Raw genomic sequence first — 27,736 nt, 5'->3', positions numbered from 1 at the left:
AGGGGGTGGGTGGGTGTCCTAACGATGTTACGGCCCATACAAAAACTGAATGATATTCATACAAAAAGCGTTACAAGAGGGTGGGTGGGTGTCCAAAATGGCCAATTTTAGCGTTATGAAATAAATGAATGAACCCCAAATGATTAGATTATTGATTGCAAGAAGAATAAGAATAAAAAAATAAACATACATTTTAATAATCAAAATAAATTTATTAAGGCTCAAGAATCCATCATTCAATCATCAGCAATCATCAAAAATGAAAAACCAGTTTTTTCGTTTCGAGAAATCCTCATAAAAATCTATCATCGCCATCCAGATAGCAAGTGTAATGCAATGATAGATTTTCTTGAACATTGCTTAAATTTTGAGCAAAAAAACTGGGTTTGAAAATTTGTGAAACGATGATGGTTATTTTCCTCTTAAATTAAATGTATTATTGCGTATCACACATCTCACATTTCACCCAATTGAAAAATTTTTGTGAGCTTCTATTTGAAGCAAATAGTGACCATTTTCGCAGCACCTTCATTGCGAGGGGTAGAAGTTGCATGGAATATTCCTAAAAATGTTATAAAAAAATCATAAACTGAGCTGACTCGTATGCTGTCCTTCTACGCCTACTACGCGGGACAAATATGCGTAGAACGGCAGTATTAATGAATAATATAATAAACTATGTTAATACCTACATGTAAGCGCACTCCCTCTTTTCAAGAACGGTTTAAAATATTCCAAGCACATGTTAATTTATGCAGCTCTGATTTGTCGGTTTTGACAGATGCACTTTGCCGAAATTCAGTAAAAATATTTGTTTGCTGATCGTTGTGGCAAAATAGATTACCGAGTCTTAGTTATTTATGTAAACTACCGATTTTCGTCAATTTGTATCTGTCAATATCGCTCATCTGTCAAAATTGAACGAGATTTCAGTAAAAATATGTTTTACGGGCCTACACACTTAAACAGACACTCGGAGTTCGGTAAAAAAAATTACCGAAATAAATCGGTGATCTAGAAATGTATTGATAATTCGGTATTTTAAAGCCTGATTACCGACATCCGTAAATAAAAAGACGAACGATCTGTGAATTCTCACAAATTTAACGAACACGGTGAAATATTTTACTGATTAATCCGTAAATCAGCTATATCCAGCTTTTTACGAGCGCTAATGGCTGCCGCAAATAGCCTCGCTTTCTGGTAGGGATTAAACGATATGACATTTGGCTTGGGTCCGTTCAATAGAAATGACCCAAGCCAAACGTCAAATCGCCCGATCCCTACCAGAAAGCGAGCCTGCTTGCGGCATCCATTAGCGGTTTTAAAAAGCTGGATTACCGAAGTCCGTAAACTATTAGCTGAGTTTCGGTAAATCATGACCGTTATTACCGATATCGGTAACATGGGCAGCGAAAACGTCAACTCCGCCATGTTTTGTTTCCATTCAGCTCTTGTGTTCCGATTCGCATTTCTGAGTGGTAAAACCAGGTGTTAGTGGCAATCTATATAAATAAAAATGGAATGGTGTTTGTATGTCACGAAATGGCTTACAAACGGGTCAACGGATTTGAATGCTTCTTTCTCAGTTTTGTTCGTCAAGGGTTCCGACGTGTTTGTGTGTATAAAAATCCCAGAATATTCACCGGGAAAGTTGAAAAAACGAGTGCGAACGAAACAGTCATTTTATATAGGACGATCATAAGCGTTTTTCACCAGCCTACTTGATGGCAAGACGAAGTTTGCCGGGGCCACTAGTTTTAATTAAAATCGTGATGAGAATATCCGCTAAGTATAAGCAGCCACGCTATAAGGTAAGATTTCTTGGAGAGAAATTATTCGGTGTCCTATTCACGAAGCAAAATATGTTTTTTTTTTTCAGATGGCACGTATTATGTTGATGGCTACTTACACTCGACAGGCGCTGGATTAATACATAATTACCTATATGAAAAACCAAATTAATGTGGTCGATACCTACTCAACTATCGTAAAATCATGTCGTGCTCCAGAAACGGCATCATTCTACACGCAACTGTAGAACGTGAATTTGATCCCAGCTGAAGCACGAGCAGAAGGATTATTGGGCACGGGATCCAGATTTTTGGATTTCCGTGAGCATCAACGAGAGCAAGATTAGGCCGAACAAATGATTTTTAACAATCAAATATATCAACTGAAATAGAAGACATGTTTTTGTCGTTTCTTTTAAAGAGAAATCCGTGGAAATAATTAACAATAAAAATACAGTTATTCTGTAAAATAAATTACAAACCCCACACATTTTTTCGGTAAATGTTACCGATCAGTCGGTAAATTTGACAGTTGCTGCTCCTGTCCTAGCATACAGATGTGTCGGTAATTTTTTCGTTTACCTAAACGATTACCGACAGTTCAGCTGTTGAGATTTCGGTAAACGAATCACCGAAGTCGGTAATTTTTCCTTACTGTGTAATTCGGCGTTTAACTTTACCGAAGTAAAATTCTACGATTAGGTGTGTAGGATTGATAAAGTAAGTTTGTTAACTTTTCTGACTTGAGTCTGTTTGAATAAGTCTTCGAGAAATCTCGCATAACTTCTGATCTCGCCCTAAAAGCCATTGGTAACCATGTGTGTAGCTCGTTGTTTCTGAGCATTTTAAAGTATTTTCATGTTATTTAATAACGCTATGAAAAGATCATTATCTACCTGCCCGCGATGTTGGTTTGGGTGCTTATTCTTTCATTTGCTCAGAAACAACGAGCTACACACGTCGTTACCAATGGCTTTTAGGGCGTTATCTCAGAGTGTGCGAGAAATATTGATCATCTTATGTTTTTTTAGAGTCCGGCGGCGGTCGTACGCCCGCAGCCGTTACAGCGAACTGACACCCGCAGGGTGAAATGAATGGAAAAACTTTCCCGCCCAAATTGAAAGCACGTGGTTTTCGCAGAATGACAGAAGTGTATCTATGTATTAGTGATAAATATCAGGAGCAACTGAACACGATGAGTGTGCTTGCTGTCTAGTGCATGTACTGTGTTTGGAAGTTGGAGGTTCTGTATGATCAGTGACCGCTGCGCTTATATTTGGAGACATGGGCAGATAATCGCCATAATTGGATTTATCTTGAGACAGACAATATTGTTAATTTGTATTTACTAAATCGAATAGAACTTTTCTGAGTGTAAGTGACCCAGCACGCAGCCATCATTCCAGTTATTTTTGCGTCTTTCGGCAACACTGTCACCCATCTGTCAAACCGGTCAAATCCGCACAAAAACACTGCCGCTCCATAAAAATTATATAACTGATCTAGAGCAGTTCGATCCGCACTTTCAGCAGCAAGAATATTTTCTTCGAGTCGCGAACTTTTCTCTGTCGCGTTTGTCCGTAATCCGTAGTTCCGGAGTGCGAATCCGTGGTGTGTCCGTCGTCGGTCAACGGTCCAGGAAGAGAATAAATATGGCGTCCCTAGTGCACAGCATCCGCACGTTGGCGTGCCGGAACAATCCACTGCTTCGATCACTAGCCATTCGTACCATCTCTTCGTCTTCGGCTCTGCAGCAGAGAAGTTGTAATCAGAGGATTCTTCTGGCCCAGCCTCAGCCCCTTCTGTCAAACTTTGAGGTTAGAAATCGTTTGGGCAAGTTAGCCCGAGACCTATTTATGTAATAATTTGAATTTACGTTTGGGATTATTGCAGTGCCGGGAAGGTTTGCGTTCCGTTCGATACTACTGCTCGAAGCCGAAGCTTCCGGAAATCCGGGAGCGGGTGCTGAAAGTGGTCGCTGCCTACGACAAAGTTACTGCCGATAAGGTGCGCTAATGTTATTGTTTTTTACTATTTTTGTTTCTTCCTATTGTGCCCCTCCGGATGCCTTGCGGGGGAATGCAGCAAAGCGGACGTTGGCAACTGGAGTGCACCAGAAGCTACAGCGCTAAGGAACCTCTCACCCACCAGCTGATCAAGGAACGAGTGCTGCTGGTGCTGAAGCTCTACGACAAAGTCAACCCGGAGAAGGTACGTGTTCACACTTGAGCTCTCGCGGGGACGGAGGTGGCCACATCCGGATTCGGGGTTTGTTTTCGGTTCTAACCGTAGCTTAATCTGCTGCGACTCCTAGTTGCCAACCCCCGAAGATATCCCCGGGCATCGTTGAGGCGATCTCCACCACACGGTGTTTCTGATATCGTTATTATAACAAAAAATATCCATCAAAACTTTAAACACCTTCTACATTCTTTCACCTCTGGAGCGATTTTTAGGAAAATCGTTAGACGTACATACACTAATACGAATACATTGCAATAGGGTAAATTGCCAATTATTGCACGGTTGTGGAAGCAGTGTCAGTTATTTTGCTATTGACCTTTAGGGTTACCAGGCGTACTCTTTTTAGAGTACAAGTACTCTTTTTTGCCTTAAAAATGTGTGTACTATTCTTTTTTGCATAACGGGCTCAAGTGTACTTTTTTTCAGATATTACTGACGATAATCGACAAATCAAATAACCCGTTGAAGAAACCAGATCAACATTTTTCCCAGAATAACACAGATAATTCACCGATTTTCGACAAACACTGGTTGAATAAAATGTTTTAACAAGAGATTAATAAACACACTTAATTCAGAATGCCGAATCTCGGCTAATTTTAACCGGGATCCGCACAGCCGAGTAGTCGGCAAACAAATTACCAGAGATCTCAGCAAATAAAAGCCGAGTATCAGTAAATCGTGCTTCGTTGCTAAGCAACCAGAGAATTTGTTAGCTGAGTCTCGGTTAAAATCGGGAAACCGAGATTCGCACAGCCGAGCTCGTGAAAAAATCTAAGTGTGAAACTTAAATCAAAGACAATGCTTGAGAGTCTATTTAGATCCACGTTTCACTCTTCTCAGTACTTCTGATTTCTTCATAAACTCATATTGTTCTACATTTTCTTAAGAATATTCTTGCTAAGTACTAAAAAAAGATTTTTTTCAACAAACCTTATTTGAAGGACAATATTATTACAAAAAGTCGAACGACTATCGGTACAGTAAATGTAGTTTGAAAAAAATATTGATTGTGAAAATCGATTCACTCAGAGTCAATGTTGAATATAGTAAGACAGAACATTACAGAATTGGTGAGGTAAATAAGAGTTAAATTTCGTAAAATCTTCAATGAAAAGTTGAAAATAGTGTCTCCCTGAAAAACTTAACCTTAATTTAAGGTGAAACAGTTTGGAATCAACTTCTAAGATTGCACTAAAACTTCAAAGGAACAAAACTCGCGAAGAAAGCATTCCATAACAGTGCACTTTTTATTTTGGCTTTGTGCACTAGCAGAAAGCTTAAAATAAGAAGCTCAGGAACATTTGCCAACTATTCCTCCAGTTTTGTGCCTTTGAAAACGTGAGTAGGCTCGTTAATAAAGATATAAAAAAAAAAGAAACGTGAGTAGGTGGAGAAGACGGACATTGTGCCAGACATCTTTGCATTCCGAGATGTTTCACCTTAAATGTAGGAAAAGTGGCTGTGAGTAAGAATCAGACATTTTTTGCAAGAAAATGTTGAAATTATTAATTTGTAGTAGGGGCAATGGGGCAATATGAGCCACCCCGGTTTTGACCTCAAAAACAGTTTTTAATGTCTAGTGTCATTATGATCTGCTAAAGGATGCCTCAAATAGCCACCACAATAAAAACCGTAAGAATATTCATTTGAATACTGAAGATATTTACAAAAATGTACAAATTTGTCCTTCGTCATGAAAAGCTTATAATTTTGGCAGTTTTTAATTAAGCCTATAAGACAATTATATTTATAATTCTGGTAAATTTTACCAATCCATTAAAACTTCTGAGAGCAAATATGGTAACCCTATTAACACAGACAAACAGACGTAACACTTAAAACAAATGTCGATCAAAATAATAGTCACGAGGACATGTACGCCCAATGCTAAAATCGGTGTGCTTGGCCGATAGGCCAACAGATGGCGGTAGTGTGCAAACGTCAAACACGAACAAAAACGATGCGAGCGCTGCGGGTGGTGAATCGGCCACCTACCATATTTTTGAACCGACCGTTTAAAAGGTGGTCGATGGCCAATGATGAGAGTGTGACGTCTGTTTGTCTGTGCTATTAACCTTTCGGTTGTCACGTGAATTTTTGTAACGCGAGTAGTCGCGCGTAGTACTTAGTAGAACACCCTTGGTTTTTATGTTCAAAATGAATTAACTCGCGATCAAGATTAAATATAGAAAAACCATCTTCGACAAAAGTGTTCAGGAGACCAAGGGCTGGAATGCGGTGATCATTCAAATTCGAAATTCCGTCACCAGGCGGCGCTAGTGAGCCGGAATCTTTTGATTTTCAGATATGTCAGAAGCCTGCCCACCTGAAAATATAGCGTCTTCGGCGAAATTGTTTAATATTCCAAGGGCTATGTAGTTGATTCTAATTTTTGCCAGCAAGTGACGTCAGTGAGCATGAAACATTTGTTCGAAAATATTTTAGGAGCCCAAACACTTATGTCGAATTCATCAACCCGTTCTGAATCACAGTTTCAACCCCAACCCGATGCAGGTTCGACCGAACTACAATTTGCTTGACGTTGGTTTGTTTATGTGTTGATCACCGACCCAGTTCCTAAAAACGAAAACGACATTAGAAAAATTGCTTAGAGCTGTTCAGTATACTGAACGGAATCTCCCGCCACAAATTAAATGATTTTTGGCTCATCCGAGCCCCAAACCTATTTTCAGACACATTCAAGATGATTTTCATCTTTGTGGAAATCATCTGTTTACAAATCGCGCTGAATGAAAATCATCCAATCTTAAAATGAATTTAGGCTTCCTAGAAGATGGATGAAATTGAATGATTTTCATATGAACATGTAAACAAACCCTGCTATGCTAGTTTATCATTTAGAATAATTTGAATTCCAAAAATAATGACCAATATTTGATGGTTTTACCACAGACAAACAGACGTAACACTTAGAACAAATCTCGATCAAAATCATAGTCACGAGGGTATATACGCCCAATGCTAAAATTGGTGTGTTTGGCCGACAGGCCAACAGATGGCGGTAGTGTGTAAACGTCAAACACGAACAAAAACGACGCGAGCGCTGCAGGTGGCGGATTGGCCACTTACAATATTTTTGAATCGACCGTTAAAAAGGTGGTCGATGAGCAATGATGAGAGTGTGACGTCTGTTTGTCTGTGGTTTTACGTAAGATTAATAAGTTTATTCTATCGTTAGTATCGAAAACATCATCTAAAATCGCTATAAGTTTTTGTGCAACAAACACTTCGATAGTCCAAACACAGCTCCATGATTCAATCCAAAACATAAGCGATTTGTGCATTATCTATATCAGCGGGTTGTGGGGTATCAGCGAATCGTGTGTCCTATAGGTTGATAAACACATGCTAAGAAAAGATAATTTTGTACAATTATTACAAACAGCATGCACTTACCTAGTTATATTTGCTCATAAATACCGACCGCACCACGTTGCTACCACCATGTTTGTTTACAGTTTACAAGGATGATTTGATAACTTGGATCATTTGGTATCCATATGTTATTTTAGACGAAAATTGAATGATTTTCGATATGGGACATAGAAGAAATTAAAATCCGTCATAGAATAGATGTTTTTCATCTGTGTTATCATTATCCAAGAATCTACTTATTTTCATTCGTATGTAAATTGAAAATCATCCTAGAATTGGATGATTTTTGTTCAATGGTCGTTGGATGCATCATATGTTCTCACATTCATTCAGTTTGATGAACATGGAGATTTGCAGCCTAATGAATTAGGAATCATTCAATTTGTGGCGGGAGATTCCGTTCAGTGTAGCTTAACCCTCTCTTTCCCATGGTAGCACAGGTGATCCACCGATTTTCGTCGAACGCTAGCTGAACCGAGTTGATACGATTAGCTCAATAATGATTGGAATTAATTTATGCGCTCATTTGTCTCATCAAACATCGAAATAAGTGACCTACGGGTCAAACTATTGAAAAACAATCAACTAACTATTGAAAAACAATAATTTTTTTGAGTGATTTTGAATAATTTAGCTTATTTGCAACAACTTTTGTTCAAGCACTTTTTTTAGTACCGTCGATGGGGGTGACAATGGGTCTGGGGGGTGAGATTGGGTCAAAACGGAAAAATATTATTTAGGCAGCGTCCATTTATTACGTAACGCTAAAATTGGAAATTTTCGACCCTCTCCCCCCGTCCGTAACGCTTTTTGTATGAAAATTTTTAAATTTTTGTATGAGCCGTAACGCTTGAGCCTACTCTCCCCCTCCCCCTAGAGCGTTACGTAATTTGTGGATGCCGCCTTATGAAATATTCCAGCTAATAACGCTGATATTACTAAAATTTATAATTCATATGTTAGGGAACATATTATTACACATAATTAATCACAATATGCATTTTAAGAAATAGTAATAAATGTAATAATTCAACAAACTTGTATGTTTAAACTAGACCAAATATACAATATTAAATTGCTCCTGTGCAAAGTATAACGCATGTACTTTATTCTCTTTTGTTATAGGTATTAGTAGAAGGTTGAAAGTCTTTTCATTACACTTCACACGTATTTTCCGGAATCTATTTGATTTTTCCACAAAACAAACTTTTTTTTCGGTACAGTGTCAAAAACATTAAAAATGAGGGTGAGATTGGGGCAGGGAAGAACGATGATGAATGAAATCACAAGTCTACTTTTTTGTCGTTTTACGATTATTCATTAAGATGTGTTTATTCAATCTAAATACATCATCGCTGAAACATCAAACAAGTCTAGTTGAGGATTCCGTGCATTCAATAACAATGCAACGCATTTTGACAACTTCTCAAACCAGCAACTGTGTTTCGTGCGCAACAACATCATAATATTTTATCAGATGGATTTTTTTTATCAATTCAATTATTTATTAGTGTTTTTATATTATCTAAACAACTCACGGAAGTACAAATGAGTTGGATCGCTGAAATACCGGGATTATGACGTCAACATCTGCCTAAAATGTCGTGGAATGTCGCACCGAAATTTAACTACTTGCGAAGGTTTAAAATAATTAATGTTTATGTTATCTTTTAGGGAAACTGAATAGGCTTTATGGCAATGGGAATTAGACTTTGAAGACAATTTGAGGGGAAGAACAAGAAAATTTGTGTAAACTTGACGATAAATGCTGGGTTTACATGATTTTTATCATAGCTCTTCAATTTTTTGCTATAATCCCCAGATGTCTTTTCGTCTTTTTTGCATCGTATTTCATCAATATTTTTCAGCTGTGAATGGTTTTGCAACCATATTCTCAAAAACAAGTTATTTCAATTACAGTGACTAGAGCTGTTAAATGTCATGAATATCACGTGACTTTGACATTTGAATATCGTTAATATCATCCTTCCCTGTGGAAAAAGTCATCGGAAAATATTTTTCCCGGTGACCTTTTCCGAATTACTATCAGTTAGCAATTTTTGCTGTTGCTATATTTTTACTAGAAAGATGCTATGAGCATTTGAATTTTTCCAAAATTTTTACATTTAACAGCACTGACAGTGACCCAATGTCACCCCCTCTATGGGGTGAGATTGGGTCATTTTTCATTCACTTATAGCGCCAAAGTGAATTAATATTTTTCTATAATATTTTGGGCAGTTGTTCTTCTTCTTTCTGGCGTTACGTCCCCACTGGGACAGAGCCTGCTTCTCAGCTTAGTGTTCTTATGAGCACTTCCACAGTTATTAACTGAGAGCTTACTATGCCGATGACCATTTTTGCATGTGTATATCGTGTGGCAGGTACGAAGATACTCTATGCCCTGGGAAGTCGAGAAAATTTCCAACCCGAAAAGATCCTCGACCGGTGGGATTCAAACCCACGACCCTCAGCTTGGTCATGCTGAATAGCTGCGCGTTTACCGCTACGGCTATTTGGGCAGTTGTTAAAGTACCATTAAAGTACATACGCACCAAATTTGAAGTTTATTGGAGTTAAATTGCGAAAGTTGTTCAATAAATAAATCGTACATATTCTTTTTTGGCCCATTCTTACCCCACACGACGGTAATGCCATTTTGACAATTAAATTGTCGAACAAAGCTGTGGGAAAGAAAGGGTTAAGGCCTGAGAGAGACTCGCGAAGACGAAAAATATCAACGTCATATGCAGCCCAGATACCGCTGTCATGAAACGTCAAATGCAGCCCGTCGTTTTAATGGCTGAAAAAGTGAAAAGTATTGCATTCAAAATAAACTATTATTGAAAACCTCAGTCAGCGGAGTAGTTTTTCAAAAGATGCTGATAAATCTAAACACAAGACAAGTTATTTATAATGCCTGGTACGTTTTCTGGCATGAAATTTCACTCAAAATGCCGTTTATGCTTCGGTGTGAAGCGAACCCAATAGATTTTTGGTGAGATGGTCATGTGAGAGCTTGAACGGCTTGCGCAAGATTGCTGTAAACACTGAGTGGAAGAAGAAAAAACACAGCAATCGCAGAAAAAGAAGACCGTCTCCGCGAGTCTCGTCTCAGGTTAGACAGCGTCCATTTATTACGTAACGCTAAAATTGGAAATTTTTGACCCCCTCCCCCCTTCGTAACGCTTTTTGTATGCAAAATTTAAATTTTTTGTGTGATCCGTAACGCTTGAGCCTACTCCCCCTAAAGCGTTACGTAATGTGTGGATGTCGCCTTAAGGCCATTTGAAATGGGTTAGAAAAAATGACAGCCCGTAAGCTACGAATGTTTCATGCTCACCAGAGTGGATCTAGATAAGAGTGGCGTCAATGTCAAAATTGGAACAGCGGCGAACTGTCATTGCCATACAAACCCGCGTTCCAATCGAGCAGGAGACCTGTTAAAACTGGAACATAACGTCACTCTTGTTTATAGGCACTCTAATGCTCACTAGTTCCGCCTGATGGCAAAATCTTGAATTTCTTGTCTTAAATAATGAGCTACTGTACAGCTTTACCGAAGACGCCATTTTTTCTAAGTGGTCAGGCTCTTGAGATATCTGCGAAACAAAAGTAAAAGTTTCATGCCTACTATTACCACTTACTGGTCAAATTCTGAGTTAAATGAGGTATCATCAGATAGCGCTTCACCTCCAAAACAACTTTACTGAAGACCACATGTTTCGAAATTACCAGGATTTCGAGATACAGTCGACTCTCCACATCTCGATGTTCTTTATCTCGATATCTCTTCCTACGTCGATGAGAATCGAATGAGAATTTTCAGTTCCCTTATTCTGCATACATTTTCGCTCTCCATAAATATCTCGATGTGATTTTCATTCCGGATTTTTTCTCCGTATGTCGATATACCCATTATCAAAGGTTACTAGACTGAATTTTAAGGATTCAAAACAATTTGCAAAGATGAAATGACGTCTGTTTGTTTTTAGTTTTCCTGGTTACGGAGTGATTTTCAATCTAGTATTCATTAAACATTTGTTTTATTTCTCGATATCTGCCTATTTCGATGGTCCTTTCCAGGCATTGCACAATTCGCTCTCATTTGATTTTGAAGCACAATCAAAGCAAGCGAAGAAAAACATCCCACCTGTTGCGGTTCATGATCGGCAATGTATCGCAAGTTGTATCAAGTCTGATAAATAGGAGCAGCGAACGAGCGCCCCAAAGAGAGAGCGATGATAAAATCTATTTTTCTCGCTTGTTTACCGTTTGGGATAGTTGTTTTACTTTACTGGCACGATAAACAATCCCCAAACTTTCGATAACAATAGCGTCCCCCAGGTTTGGAGCTTGTTCAGAGGGGTTTTATCATGCACTGTTATCCCCCCGATCTGATCAAAGTTGTAGCAGTATTCGATAAGCAGGCTCTCATAATGTGCTGCATATTATGATAGTTACAGAGAGCGATACGTGAGAGACTGACAAGGAAATGAAGCAATAGACATTAGCATGGGACACGGTTATATGAAAAATTTAGATTCTCGCTCCAGTCCACTTTTTGGATTGCATTTCGGTCCCATAACAACTGTGCAAAATTTCAGCTCGATCGGTGAAACTATATTTTAGCGCCAGCCGTTCAAAGTTTGTATGGGATTTACAATGGGTAACTTACTTTTGCAAAGAAAAATCGCCTGAGGTCGCCCATTGTCCTCTATAAAAATTCTGAACACAGATCTCGATAGGTATTTCTACGATGAACAACAAGACCGCTAAGGGGCGATCCATTAATTACGTAAGGGTTTATGGGGGGAGGGGCGGTCTGAGATTTCTTACTTGCCATACAATTTATATTTCATTTTCATACAAAAAATCTTACCATGGGGGTTACGTGTTAATCAACGTCGCCTTGTGAATAGGTTTTCATTGAATAACTTTTTTCACAAGTGACGGATTGTTTCGCGGTCTTCGACAATATTCTTCATCGTAAAAATACCTACCGAGGTCTGTGTTCAGAATTTTTATAGAGGTCAATGGGCGACTTTCGGCGATTTTTTTTTTTGTAAAAGTAAGTGTTCCCATAGTAAATCCTATACAAACTTTGAACGGCTGGCGCTAAAATGTAGTTTCATCGATCGAGCTGAAATTTTGCACAGTTGTTATGGGACCTTAATGCAATCCAAAAAGTGGACTGGAGCGAGAATCTAAATTTTGTCCCACACATAGACATGCTACAAGTCAGTGTTCTAAACTCAAAGAAAAAGAAATAAATGAAGTTCGAAAAAACTGCCCATATTGCCCCGAATGGATTTATCAAATTTAATCATTTTAGAATAATTAAATTTGACTGTTAGAATGTTTTTGAAAATTTAATAATTTTGCACGGAGTGTTTATAAAAATTGTTGGAAATCAAGCAAAAATCCAAAGATTCCATAATAATTTTAGCACATTTATCGACTTTTTCTTAAGGTGTCCAAACTGCTCCACTTTCCCCTATGTACATTAGTCTGGGACACGATTGTATGGGATTTACTATGAGAAAACTTACTTTTGCAAAATATGAAAATATCGAATTCATTCTAGGAAAAAAAGTTCTTTGAGAATCCAGAAAACCCATGGGAGCAAAAATTTCAGGAACTTGGTTTGAAGGAATCTCCTCGATAATCCTTGAATAGTGAGATTATTTGGAGATGCTCATTGAAAAGTCTTAGAGAAGTTAATTCTAGCATTGCTGGAGGCACGGTCAATTCAAGAAGAACATCAGAAAACGTATTATTAGCGGGTTGTTCCATTCCAGAATTCATTCCGTTAATTTTTTTTAGCAAAATTCCTAGGAGAGAACGATTCTTTGAACTGAAAAAAAAAAACATATCGGAATCCTAAAATATTAACTTAAATGAACATTCTAGAAACAGTGTTTATGTGATCTCTATTTTTCATGGTTTTCCTGTAATTATTTAACTATAATTATGAATTCTAAATAAGAGAAATTCATAACTGAATAATTTCTACAACATATTTTTAGAGATTAGATTAGATAGATTTTAGAGATTATTAGAAAAATCTTTGGATAAGTTTATGAAGAAATAGCGTAAGAGTTCCTAGAACAGTTTATGGAATAATTATTTATGGTATTAAAGACATATAGGGGAACTTACGTATTGTCGGCAGCCTAATCAGTTGAATTTTTAGGGAGGCAATTATACACAACAACAAAGTACAACAATTAACAGGAGACACCTTAACTACACTTGAGCACACTTAATTTATTAATTATTATGCACAAAACACTATTTCGTTCTCTTGGATTTCAAAATGGCGTCGGATATCGATGTTCATCATTCCCTCGTCGTGCCCGATCCAATAATACCTATATTGCATGGGTTTTCAACAATTTTCCTTGACCAGATGCCGCCATCTTGGATTTCAAAATGGCGTCGAGCATCGATTTTTGTCATCCCCTCGTCGCGCCCGTTCCGAAAATGCCCATATTGCATGGGTTTTCAATGATTTTACTAATCCGGAGGCCGCCATCTTGGATTTCAAAATGGCGACGGATATCAATTTTCGTCATACCCTCATCGTGCCCGTTCCGAAAATATCCATATTGCATGAGTTTCCAACAATTCTTACACTCCTGAAGCCGCCACATTGGATTGCTAAATATGGAATTTAGTTAATTTTCTATACCCATCGTCCAACAATTTTTATTCTATTTTTATCAATTGATAAAGATAGAACCTCTATCATTGTTATCTGAGAGATGTTGTACTGATAGTATCATCATAAGATTTTTTTGGGATAGGGATACTATCACTCTATCCTCTTTCTCTGATAGGAACCATTCTCTCATTGATACTATCAGGATGGACAAGAAGTGATAGTATCATCTGGCTGAACTGGTAGTATCAGTTGTCTATCAGATAGATGATAGTATCATCGTCTATCTGATAATTTTGATGCCTGCCCGTGAAATATATTTTTGCAATGAGAATACATATTTTTTTTTTAGCTGAACACATCAAGTCAAATTGCGAAATTTGTTCAAAAATAAATGAGGACTTACGCATTTTTGGCCAAATCTCACCCCCAACGACGGTACTTGCACATTTGTTTTCAATGTTCCACGATTTTTTACTGGTTTATGAATATTGTTCGATCCATTCGGATCAACTTTTTCAGTAAAATTGATTTGCGTTCCTATTTTTCTCAGTGTATGAGAAAATCAGAATAGGCCCTTTGCAAATCAATTCACCTATGACTTGACACAAAAACATCATCCTCTGATTGCCTGTAGAACAACAGGAGTGTTGCCAAAAAAGTTCAACTATTAAAAGACGTATCTTTTATATGTTTCTCAGTATATTGAAGATTATGCCCTACAATCTACTAATTAGAAAGTATTAAAAGGCTCAATTGTTACCAATGCATGCTTTGTTGGCTAATTCCAGTAAATTAATTAGTTGTGTTCTATTTTTTCGGTGAATTTAAATCGTGAATAATAAATACACCGCAATTGAACATGGTTTTCTGGCAACCTAGTCCAGCAATAAAAATTGATTGCCGAGGAAATCAAAGTGCATTAATTTCAATTTGTGATTTAAAGCATAACAATTAAGTATTTTCGAGTGCTTTATATACAAATCAAAAGTTCAATAGTGCATAAGTGATCGGTGCGTAGCTTGTGTGAAAAAATGGGCATTGGAGCTGAGAATCGGACCTTTTAAAGTGGTGAGTTTTTGTTAAGCTGTTCTTGTGTTGTTTTATTCGGCAGCTCACGAATGACGATAATTTCGTAAGCATTTATTTGATTTAATGATAAATCCCATGTTATATAATATTTTTGCGAAAGATGTGATTTACATGGAGGATTATAGTTTAAGGAATATGTTGAGTACATTGAAGTTAACTCTTGTTCCATAGATAAATTTAAACAAGGACGATAAGTTAGTGTTGCCGAAAATACCCTCAGGGTGCCGAAGCCATCATTTACCCTACATATGCGGACAAACAATTTGAGGAGCTTCTGGAAGAGATATTAGAAGAATTCCTCAAGATGTATTCGTGGAATAGGTACTTGGAAAAATACATTTTAGAATTGAAATACGAATTTCTGCGAATGTTATGTTGAATTCCTTGGTGCATTTCTCCAAAAAAAGTTCTTTGACAATGGTTGTTATTTTGCCTGATATAGCCAAATTCAGGAGGAAAGTCTTTCCAATCAAAAAGCATAGTGAATGGTCATAATAAAGTGACGTCTAATACATACTGGTATAATCAGGTAGCGGAAAGTGTCCAAAATTATCCTTTATGCCTGAAATTTGTGAAATTATATCTAAGGCAGTTCAATATCCGTATGATTTACTCTTTTTTACAATTTTGGATGTATCTTTTGCGCTTGAAGATTTCAATTGAAAATGAAAAGGAGCTGACTCAGAATTTACTGAGCTTCTACTCAGCTTTTACCGCTTCATTTCATTAATACGAATTATCAAATTTGAAAAGTAAATACTCAAGTGCTCAGTTTTATCATATCAACCTGAAGAAACTCATCGCAAGTTTCCTGAAACGTGTATTTGAGTAAGTAAAGACTATTGCTTGGTTTATTCATACAACCTAAAACACCAACGCTACCAAACAAACAAATCGATATGGTCTGGATTTTTTTTCTGCAAAACGGCTGGAAAGTCAGGGAATTTTGTTTGCAAAATTGAGTCGACACTCTGATACTGTGAGCGTTTTTTTCATGTAATTACTCAAGTACTGTTGCTTTTTAAACTTGTGAGCGGGCTACTGGTGCGTTGACGGTATATCAGTTATTGCTCCAATCATTCCAATCATTGCCCTGGGAATCGAGAAAATTTCCATTACGAAAAGATCCACGACCAGCGGGATTCGAACCCACGACCCTCAGCATGGTCATGCTGAATAGCTGCGCGTTTACCGCTACGGCTATCTGGGCCCCTACCCTTCCAAATTTATATTCAGAATTCTCCTTCCAGGATTGTAATAACAATTTTTCAAGATTTTCTTCGGAATCCTTCTAGAATTCTCCACAGAATTCTTCCAGGATTATCAACAGAATTCTTCCAAGATACTTATCAAAATTCATCTAACAGCAGTCCTTCAAATATTCGCATCAGAATCCTTCCAGGCTTCTTATCCAGAAGGATTCAGAATCCTTTAAGGATTGTAATCGAAATCCTTCAAGGACTCTAATTGAAATCCTTCCAGGATTCTCAGTCTCCAGTATTGTGATCTGATATTTTTATCAAAACTCTTTCTGGATTATCAAAAATTCCTTCCTGGATTTTCATCATAACCCTTCTATGATTCACATTAAATCTTTCCACTATTCTTATGCAAACTTTCTAGGATTCTCATAAGAAACAAAGATCTCATCTCTCTCACGCCGAGGTCCTGGGATCGAATCCCATCCCCGAGATTGTCACTGACAAAAAAGTTGTAGTGACGACTTCCTTCGGAAGGGAAGTAAAGCCGTTGGTCCCGAGATGAACTAGCCCAGGGCTAAAAATCTCGTTAATAAAGATAAAAAAAAGATCTCATCTGAAATCAGGATTTTCATCACAATTCTTCCAGGACTGTCAAAGAGATTCCTCCAGGATTTTCATCAAAAACGTTTAAGTTTTGTCACCAGAAACTGTTTTTCATCAGAAACCTTCAAGGGATTTTATCAGAAACCTTTCAGGGAACATATCACACACTCAGTTGAGCTCGGCTAATTTTCATTCTTTTACCGAGATCCGCACAGCCGAGCGGTCAGCAACTGAATTTTAACTGATATCTCAGCAAAAACTCAAGTTTGTTTATAGCAGCACCTTCGGGTGCCGCTGACATCAAACGTCAGTTTTGCTGAGATGTCAGCAAACGAACTTTAACCGAGATTCGCACAGCTGATTTCGGCATTCTGCACACTTAAATCAGAATGCCGAAATCAGCTGTGCGAATCTCGGTTAAAGTTCGTTTGCTGACATCTCAGCAAAACTGACGTTTGATGTCAGCGGCACCCGAAGGTGCTGCTATAAACAAACTTGAGTTTTTGCTGAGATATCAGTTAAAATTCAGTTGCTGACCGCTCGGCTGTGCGGATCTCGGTAAAAGAATGAAAATTAGCCGAGCTCAACTGAGTGTGTGATTTAAGTGTGCAGATCCCCCGAAATCAAAAAGTGATACTCAAGTGTGTGCTAGAATAAGAGTGTAAGCCGTATGATATCCTCTTCATCGATCTTCTTCTTTTTCTTCTTCTTGACATTAACGTCTTCACTGAGATAGAGCCTGCTTCTCAGCTTAGTGTTCTTATGAGCACTTCCAAAGTTATTAACTTAGAGCTTTCTTTGCCAAAGTTGCCATTTTTCGCATTCGTATATCGTGTGGCAGGTACGATTATACTCTATGTCCAGGAAGTCATGGAAATTTTCATTACGAAAAGATCCTGGACCGACCGGGAATCGAACCCAGACACCTTCAGCATGGCTTTGCTTTGTAGCCACGGACTCTAACCACTCGGCTAAGGAAGGACCCCAATTGACAATATGCAACGTCGTTAGCATTTTTTCACTCTAGACCGCTTGGTCATCTTCATTCACAGAAGAGAGGATCTATGAAGAGAAATCGATCATGCCCTAATACGCCTTTATTCTAGCACACGCTTGAACTTTATTACTAAACCTGAATTCCGGCATAATGTTCGATCGTGTCTTAAATACTCCTATTTAGCTTCCGATAGATGTACCTTTAAGAAACAGTTGTCTTTTATATTGCTCTTATTGAGAATATTCTTTGTTCAAGCATGTTTTACGAAAACGTTTATTTTTTGCAAAGAAAGTCGACCAAAGTCGTGGGAATGGAAGGGCGTGATTTAAAATTTCGTCTAAAGATTTTTTTTCTCAATTGGTCCAGAGATGTATAGGAACTAGGTATAGTCGTTTAAAGTTTTGATGGCTTTTTTAAAACGGTAAATGGAGCATCGTATTCTCAATACACCCGTCTAACCCCATATTCCGCTCATTCTAGCTGACCCTGGAGTCGCATTTCATCAACGATCTCGGTCTGGATTCGCTGGACCATGTCGAAGTGATAATGGCCATGGAGGATGAGTTCGGGTTCGAGATCCCCGACGGAGATGCGGAGAAACTGTTCAGACCGGCCGACATTGTGCAGTACATTGCCGACAAGGAGGACATCTACGAGTAAGTCTGATGATGCGGGGCGAATAATGGGAAACGCCTTCTGGGGGTGGTAGAATATCGTTGCTGCCTGGATTGCTGCATATGTTGTTTAAAGATACCGAAGAACACATTGTGTAGATTATAGTGTAAATGAAAGGAAATAAAATTTTGATTCAACGGCCAGAAATAGGTTGGTCATGAATGTAGAAATGATAGAGAAATCATTGAAATCATAAATGTAACATATATTAAAAGAACTAAGCTCTACTCTAGATTCCAAAAATATCAGAAATATTACAAATATTGCAGAGATTTCGCCAGCAACTGCTTTAGCAACTCCTATAAAGATCACGGATTTCTCAAAAAATAATCCAGTTCCTTCCATGTGATTCTTCCATCGATTTCGCTAGGATTTCGTCATATATTTTCGCGCAAGACGTCTTAAAGAATTCAAGCAGTAATTTCTATAGAGATGCCTCCACTGTTTTCTAGGATTTACTCTCAAATTGTCGTTCAGGATTTCTTTAAGATTTTGACTAGGAATTTCTTTAACCTTCTAATGCATTTAGTGAAAGTTACACATTTTGCATTAAGGGTAAAAAATTACCCATGACATTGAAACGTTCTCAAAAAGCCATTTTTGAGCCAATTTTATTTATTTTTTTGTTTTATATGAAAATAATGGAATTCTGGACATTTTTGTAAATTTGATCATTCTGAGCACCTAGAACCTGTTTCAGAATTAAGTGGCACATGTTATATTCAGAAGTTCATACGGGTAAAATTTAATGGTTCATGATTCATTTCGATTTACAAAAGCATCAAGAGGACCAACACTTAGATTTGGCCAGAGTATTCCGGAACCGGTTCCGGAAGGGTGTGCGACAGATCATTCCTATTCTCGTTTACGTTCATGCAAAATCATGTGGGCTCAGGATTCGAACGAATAGGATTCGATCGAAAGTTGGATCCGCCGTAAACAAGAATGAGGGTGAATATAAGTAATCAACAAGTCATACCTCATGCTTCTTTTTATACAGTCGAAGCGCGTTATAACGACATCGCAAGGGACCGTCGCAATAGAGAAAAGACGTTATAGAGAATAGATATAACATTGAAATATTTTTCATGGAACCGAAAAATGTCGCTATAGAGAGCTTTTGTCGTTATAAAAGTTGTCGTTATAACGAGCTTTGACTGTATATAAATAAAACGACACTTCATCGCCGACGAATTATTCACCCTCATTCTCGTTTACGGCGGATCCAACTTTCGATCGAATGCTATTCGTTCGAATCCATGGCCCACGTGATGTTACTAGCGTAAACGGGAATGCAAAACGGTTTTCGATCGAAAGAGCATTCGAACGTGGGACCAGTTCAAATGAGGGTTAATTCTACGAGTGGCGTGAGGTGAGAATTGTCGGTCTCGTATAGCGATTCAATTCTCCACTCGAGTGGGGTGACTCTCCATTTGATTTACACGGCGAGTCACTGCACTCGAGTCGAGAATTTTCACCTCGCTATACGAGATCGACAATTCTCACCTCACGCCACTCGTAGAATTAACCCATCCTTCTGGAAAACTGTTGAGGACAACCCTATCGCGGTGAAATGATTTCTTTGATATTAATAAAATATGTGTAGAGAAAAACGTTGAGGAGGTTGTGGAGATGATCTTAGTAGAGTTCCTGGAGAAATATTGGAAGAATACTTGGAAAATAAATTTAGGAGTTCCAAGAGGGAGATCACTGTCGAATTCAGAAGCAATTCTCCTAGAAAGTTCTTTGGCAATGTCTGAAATTTGATTTGGCAAAATAGCTGGCCTAATTTTTGGTGAACTTTTTTCCACTAAAAAAAGCATGGTGGGTCTTAATAGTTTGCGTCTTATATAAAAAATGGTATACTCAGGTAGCGGAAGTTGTCAACATCTCCGTTTATGTTTAAAATTTATGAAATCATTTCTGAGGTAATTAATATCGAACTTTCGCGTTTGATGATGACTCACGATTTTTTGAAAACCTACTCAGGTCTTATCATTTAGAATATATATCATGCAAAAATATTCAGATATGTATCTTTCACAAATCGTACTTCCCTCCCCTTGGTTATGCGACCTTGCCGCGATGGGAGGGCATAATCCATTAGCCCATATGATGGAAACCAAAGGCGTAACCTAAAGTGACCAGACGTCCCGGATTGTGCGGGACAGTCCCGGAATTAAGCAGCCTGTCCCGCATCACCAATCGTCCCGGAAAACGTACCGGATTGTAGGGATAACCAAATGTTATTCAATGTTATATTATTATGAAAATTTATTGGCTTTTTTCGGTGAATACAATACCTATACTCAGAGTGAAAGGGAGTAACGAAAGTAATGAAATGACAAGATGGATAGAATCGCAAGCGAGCGACGACAGAAATGAATAGAAGTTGAAAATTTGTTTTAACAGAGGGCCATATGTGTGAACAACACAATCGAAACGACAAATCGTTGCATAACGTCCTGGACTCGAACGGCTAGATGTTGTAGTGTTGGTCATTACTAACACTAGACAGGCAAAAAATTTCACTTCGGCAGTGGGGTTTTTTGTAAGCTACTGAGCTCATATTTATCCACAATGTGGTTGTGCAATATGGAAGTGCTTTTTATTGCAAAGCTTCAGACAATTCGGCCGAGAAAAACCCCTCATGCCAAAGTGAATCATGGAAGTGCTCAAGTAGCTCTGCACCCTATGTGAAATTTCGAATAAAAGTGCAAAACAGTCATATTGGTGAACTAAAACTTCCTTAAAATAAGTACCTAAAGCTCCAAGTAAAATTGAAATAAATAGCATAACTGAAAAAAAGTCGTGCTTTTAGAATACAATCGTCGAAAAAAAAAATCACAGCTATTTCGCAATGCTGTGTATTTTAACTTTTATCGATTTGTCGATTATTTTAGACCAAACTGCTTTTCAGTTTTCATATTATCTCAAATTTTACTTGGGCATTTAAAAAAAACAATGTTTCGCCTCATACGAAAAAAGTAGAATATTCATTCAGTGGAAGGGTATAAAATATGGCTATGTTTAGCGTTATGAAATCTGCGAATGAACCCTCACACTAATTTTCAAAAGTTTACAAATTTTGTCCCGCATTGAAGCCAAAGATGTCTGGTCACTTTAGCGTAACCTGTAGTGGTGGTATCACATTTTGGCATTTTGATGTTGGATAACGTCTTACGGCAACATACTGGGGTACAATTTCGAAAAACGATAAATCGCTCGCATCACGAAAAGTGGTTAAATTTTGACTGTTAATAACTTACTAACGCCCGGATAGATTTTCAAGATTCTTGCACCAATCGATTGGAAATCTTTCTACAAATCTACTCCAACAATGAAAACTATTGATTCTCATGACTAAACTATTGAAAAATTGGGAAATATCGAAGCATGTCTTATTTTTCATAGAAAAGCACATTTTTCTTGTGTATTCCTGACACAGACATCATTGCGCGATATCTTAGCCATTTTCGTCATTCAAAGGGAAACGCCCCTTTCGGTCTTCTTCTTACTTCTCTTTATTATCTCGTGTTCAGTCGAAGCCAACCAAACTCGACGCGCATCAGTCAATCGTTGACCAGCAACCGGAGAAGGACTCATATCGGAATAAATTTTACACGTTCGTCGCTGCTGCTGCTGCTGCTGTTTATTCCCAAGCTAAAAGCTGCGGGTTCCGTGTAATCGCTCATCATGGCCCTTGGCATCCAGCTAGCCCATCGAATTCGTGGAGAATGCGTCCAGAAACCTTGATAATTACCGTCGGAGGAGTGAGCAAACCATCGAATACAAGGATGGACAAGAAAGCACAAAATTACCGACCGCATTTTAATTTAATCGTATTCGGTGATCTTTTGGTGTGTTTCTGTCTAACTGTTACCACCACTACCAACGGTCGGCGTACCTACTGCCTAATCTACATACGTTGTCATCGCTGATGAGACTGACAGTCCGATTGAAAGGCAATACACGCTCGTTCAAATCTACTCAAAAGAGAGTAACTTTGACTCACTTTTGAAGTTTCAAGTTAGCTGTCAAAAGTGAGTAACTTTATTTTATCAAAGTGAGTAACTTTTTACTCAACCATGAAAGAAAACGACCTTACTCACTTTTGAGTAAACACAAACATATTTGACTCACTTTGTAAACGTCAAAGACTTGTGAAAATTTCGCGCGCTCGAACTGACAAATCCTCCGTTGTGGTGAAATTTCTTCCGTCGCCGTGATTTCGGACTGTTTTCAAAAACAGTCGAGATAAAAGCCGAGCCAGCAGAGCGCTTCGGAAGTCCAACCGGCGAACTCCAGATTAGTGCTGCGAAGTCAATTATCCTGATATCAAGTGAAGCGAGGTCGGATTGAAAATGACCGAGGTTTTGATCAAATAACCGCAAATAATATAAACTGTAAGTTTTACCGTCGTTCTGTTTATTGGACTAATTATCAATTCTTTACAGTCTAACCGGGAAGGCTACTGGATCGGTCAAACTACATCCTCCATGACTTTCATCAATGCCTCAGATATTTATAACATCCGGGGATCCATTCCAGAGCAGCGAAAATTTCAACACAAATATCACAATTTTTTAACTTGTTATGGGCCCATTCACAAATTTCATAACGCTGAAGGGGGTGGGTGGGTGTCTTCAAGATGTTACAGGTCATACAAAATTCGGAAAATATTCTTACAAAATGCGTTACGAAGGGGTGGGTGGGTGTCAAAATTGGCCATTTTTGGCGTTATGAAATTTATGAATAAACCCTTATCATGTATTATTATTATGTATTATGTATGAGATAATGAATAAATGTTATGCTCTTTGTATATTTCTTCTGATTTTATAAATAACATAATACATTTATTTCCAAAATTATTATTTCCTGAAGTGAGTGACATCTACTCACTTTCGCAAATTTCAGATTAAACGAAGTGAGTAAGTGTTACTCCCATATTGACATTTGACAATGTTACTCTAAAGTGAGTAACGATGGTGTTACTCACTTTTGAGCAGTTCCACTTTGTTCCGAAGTGAGTCGAAATCTACTCACTTTTGAGTAGATCTGAACGAGCGTGTAGAGCTTAGTGACATTTGAACACACGTAGACTAGCATACGCTCGTCATACACAGTTTGATTTTGTTTTCCTTAAAGAAACTTGCACACGCTTTCCAGACTCACCAAAATGCATATGTAAATATTACCCAATTTGAAAAATTTAAACCCGGTTTCTGGGTGTTTTTCGAGACTGAGTGCATATTGTTTTCCTCTAAGGTTCACAACTACATCTACACTAGGGCACCCATACCATTGGGCGTGATAACCACTATTGATTTCGTAATAGCCATCGAATGGTGTATTTAAGGTGGTCTTGATTCTATGTGCAATATGATTGATTTTGTGAATTTCCCGATTATAATTTGGTACATATAAGTCGTTGAACTGGTGAAATATCTTTAAGCTCGATAGGTAATTCAACAATCTTGAATTCGTGAAATAGTTGTTAGAATGCCCTGTTTTTATATGTAGTTTGCCAATATAGGTTATCTCCCCTCAATTGTACCATTAAACCCGAAGTACTTGCGGATACCACCATAGAATTGTTGAACTCCAATATACAACACATGTAAGCCTCCACAATTTAGCCGTTGAATGATTCTAATTGCTAAATTTCGATTTATTTAGATTGTATAGACCATTCATTCGTACGTTACCTACCACTTTTCTCAGAGTCAGGGTTTGGAAACTAAATATGTAAGATGATCCATATTGTATTCAATAGTCAAAAATTCGATAATAATAAAATCTCTTTTTAGTTTGAGCTGTTTCTCTAAAACGCGCTGCTTCAAAAAATAGTAACCACTCTGTGTCCGAACACTAACAATGGAATGAAAACCCAGTTTGATCGACGGTGACTACCACCAACCGTCCTTTTCAGGACGACAATTTCATTTTAAAAGAGTTGTGAGAATTTTCCACCGTGAAGAGCGACATTACTGATGATTGGATGTGATTGATTCAGATTTTGGTCAGTCATTTGCACGCAACCATAAATGGGAAATAAATTTCCCATTGTGTGCGCGCGGGGCAATCGTCGACAGTGTGTGCATGAGTTGGATAAATTACGAACGGCACTTGAATGAAGAATCCCTCCCGGTTTGTTTCGTATTTAGAGATGATCGCATAATGCCGTTGTCGCCGTCGCTGCCTACATGATACTAGAGCGATCAGTATCAACTCGTCGAACACAGAGCTAAAACTAATCAGCAACAGCTTTGTTGACGTTTCGATTTGGTAAGACATTGTGAAAATGCTACCGCCGCCCGACCCGAACAACGGAAACTTTTGTTAAACTTTTTTTGCCATTTATCTCGGTTGAAAACTTATCATCCGATATAATTGCATAACTAAATAAATTATTTAATCAATTGTGGCCCTGAAAAGGGCAGTTGTTTGAAGTTGTGCTTCAATGCAATTTAAGCGCGTTCGCCACGAATACGACGAGTATCGAAAGGCTTCGGAACCCACTTAAGCAATCAATCTAATTGGATCATGCATGGACCTTCAAACGGAATATTTGTTGAGCAAAAGTTACCGCTCATGCTTCTTCTTCCATCGACCGGTTGAAGTGTTCATCGAACCAACCAAATAATAACACAAAATGTTCATAATAGGTCAGAATTGTCATGCAACAAATAGTGTGAAAATTGATTAGAAGAGCACTTATTTTCGACCTACAAGAATTCTGTGCCAATTTTCGGATTTTCATACAATGGCCTACTTTGTATCGAACCGTATCGAAAATTAGTGTTGGGTCGAAAATTGGTGCTGTTCTCTTAGAAATCTTTCATAAGTTCGTGACGGTCTCAAGCCAGGAAATAGAAGAAGCTAAAGTTATCCAACGTCACTTTGGCGGTCGTATCTCGGAAACAACCTCTTACTTTTTGCTTAAAGCCGCGTCATAATTTATATGGCATAGACGCAATAATATCTATCTCGGATGTGATCCAACGGACATTCTGCGTCATTGAAAGAATTGATGCTCATTTTAAATAATAAATCTATTCGAAGTGGACATTAATACTATTGGTAACGTTCAGCTTGCCTTTTGCTAACCAGAATGATCCGTAGCCACTCTTACTATTAGCTAGCTAGACGCATCGTTATCATGTACGACTTATGGAATATTACTCTGAGGAAAATTACTAGTAGATTCACTGAGTAGATATAAGTGGCGACAATCTTATTTTAATATGGTTTTTACATTGCCATAAAAAGAAATACCTCTTTTGTAACAACGGTATAAATAATCTAATTCCAGCTTCATTTTCGCAAAATTTACAAGTAGAAAGTAGGCGTTGTGAAGCATTGAATTTGCCACCGAAAAGTGAATCTTGTAGGAGACTGTAATAGAAGCCTAAGGTAACTTTACTCTTCAATATTCACTATAAAAATGACTATGGAAAATAAGACGCTGAGATCGATCATTAGGGTACACTTGCTAGTTTCGAAAAATTGTTGAACAGACAAGGAAAGTGACTTTTTTCTTTAAGGATATATGAACGTAATGACCAATAAAATACTTTTAACAAAAAATGAAATTAACTAGAACTACTACTAAACAGCCTAATTTTGTTAAGACTTGACAACAATTGACATTTAAGACTCTAATCTTACGTAGAAGACAGGAGTAATCAGAATATCACTTGAATGACAAATTATACAAAACCATTCCGACTAGACAATTGAGTTTATTCTACGACTGGCGTGAGGTGACAATTGTCGGTGTCGTATAGCGAGGTGACAATTGTCGACTCGAATGAAGTGACTCGCTGTGTAAATCAAATGGAGAGTCACTTCACTCGAGTCGAGAATTGTCACCTCGCTATACGAGACCGACAATTGTCACCTCACGCCAGTCGTAGAATAAACCCAAATATTAGTAATGACACTACTACACTACTATTTAAAACAAATTCTGATAGAGCTGCTGATTTTCATAATGCTTCCTTTTCTCAGAAGCAAGGGAATATGGGTATTTTTCAAAAACTACCACGTCACAATACTAATAAAAAAGCAGTGCTCATGTGGGCGCCATTGCCTAGTCCGTCTGAGTATTGGTCCTGGTAGAGGGGAAACTTGGCAAAAGCCAGGCCGAGGGTTCAGCCTTGACAAGTTAAGCTGTCAGGCAGCTCCAACTGAATACCACACGAAAAAAAAATTTGCTACAGAATTCAAACTTTATGTGTATAACAACACTTATCGGCAAAGTTTATAATACTTTCGATGCGAAAAAGTTATTTTTTGGTATGGAGACAGCAAGCATGTCAAAAAATCGGTTTAATCTAAATTTAATCGTACAATTGCAAACAAATTATATCTAATATGAAAGTGTAAGTGCAAAATAGCATGCTTGGTGGTAGATTAGATCACAAAATAATTTGATAAATTACACTTTAAATTTTATTTAAACATCAATAAAAACAGTGTTTTATACAACTTTGGCGACCTGTAGCTAAAAATTGTGACGTGCTGGAACATTTCTGAAAATGGCATCAGATTCAGCAACCCCAAATCTACTTGAGACACATAATTTGATCCTTGAGACACGCAAAAATGTCATTTTTGTTACGCTGTGTAAATTATGTCAAACCATAGGTAATATACAGTTATTTAATCCCTGAAAATTTTAGAAGTATCCGATTGATAATTAATTTTTGGTGATCATTTTTGGATGTTTCATTTTTTTCGAGTCCAGTCTTTACGGCAAATAAAATGTAAAAAGTCGTTAACAAAATGTTGATAAAAATTTAATTTAGTTTCATCGAATTAGGATGTTAGTGTTATCGAACACAGAACATCTAGATATAAGAAATGAATGTAATGTTCAAAATGATACTTATGAAGGAATTTTCAGTGATAGAAGATTCAGAATTACGTAATATTAGAAATCGTTTCGCCGTAGCTCTTTGCAATAACTTACCCTGTTTGACCTTATGCAAAGTGCTATCCGAGGGAAACATTTGGGTATTCCCTATGAATATCATCATATGCAAGCTTTATGTATCAG

The 27,736-nt window shown here is 37.7% G+C and overlaps 1 protein-coding gene and 1 long non-coding RNA gene across 4 annotated transcripts; both read left to right on the top strand.

Annotated features, from left to right (window-relative positions):
• Positions 1-3,280: 3,280 nt before the first annotated feature.
• Positions 3,281-18,816, top strand: LOC5573615 (acyl carrier protein, mitochondrial). Of its 2 annotated transcripts, none has more exons than XM_001660897.2 (3): positions 3,281-3,610; positions 3,687-3,800; positions 18,475-18,816. In XM_001660897.2, exons 1-3 carry the CDS (start codon positions 3,446-3,448, stop codon positions 18,652-18,654), a joined length of 459 nt encoding a protein of 152 aa, XP_001660947.1. In that variant the 5' UTR covers positions 3,281-3,445; the 3' UTR covers positions 18,655-18,816. The 2 variants fall into 2 exon arrangements, with proteins under 2 accessions (XP_001660947.1, XP_001660948.1); XM_001660898.2 differs by lacking the exon at positions 3,687-3,800 and adding an exon at positions 3,879-4,004 and having other exon boundaries at positions 3,286-3,610.
• Positions 18,817-23,961: 5,145 nt separating this feature from the next.
• Positions 23,962-24,522, top strand: LOC110678883. 2 transcript variants are annotated; one of them, XR_002502017.1, is made up of 3 exons: positions 23,962-24,135; positions 24,196-24,420; positions 24,483-24,522. It is a non-coding gene; the product is annotated as an uncharacterized LOC110678883 (long non-coding RNA). The 2 variants fall into 2 exon arrangements; XR_002502016.1 differs by having other exon boundaries at positions 23,963-24,135; positions 24,209-24,420.
• Positions 24,523-27,736: the final 3,214 nt, after the last annotated feature.

The sequence above is a fragment of the Aedes aegypti genome, chromosome 3 (genome assembly GCF_002204515.2).
Source record: "Aedes aegypti strain LVP_AGWG chromosome 3, AaegL5.0 Primary Assembly, whole genome shotgun sequence".
Classification (NCBI taxonomy): domain Eukaryota; kingdom Metazoa; phylum Arthropoda; class Insecta; order Diptera; family Culicidae; genus Aedes; species Aedes aegypti.
This window is presented reverse-complemented; position numbering and strand designations above follow the sequence as displayed.

Excerpts from the sequence above, each read along its gene's own strand:
- LOC5573615 (XM_001660898.2), top strand. The coding sequence starts at position 3,446 with ATGGCGTCCCTAGTGCACAGCATCCGCACGTTGGCGTGCCGGAACAAT. Across the intron at positions 3,611-3,878 it reads CCCTTCTGTCAAACTTTGAG|CAAAGCGGACGTTGGCAACT; the intron begins GTTAGAAATCGT and ends GGGGGAATGCAG. Across the intron at positions 4,005-18,474 it reads ACAAAGTCAACCCGGAGAAG|CTGACCCTGGAGTCGCATTT; the intron begins GTACGTGTTCAC and ends CGCTCATTCTAG.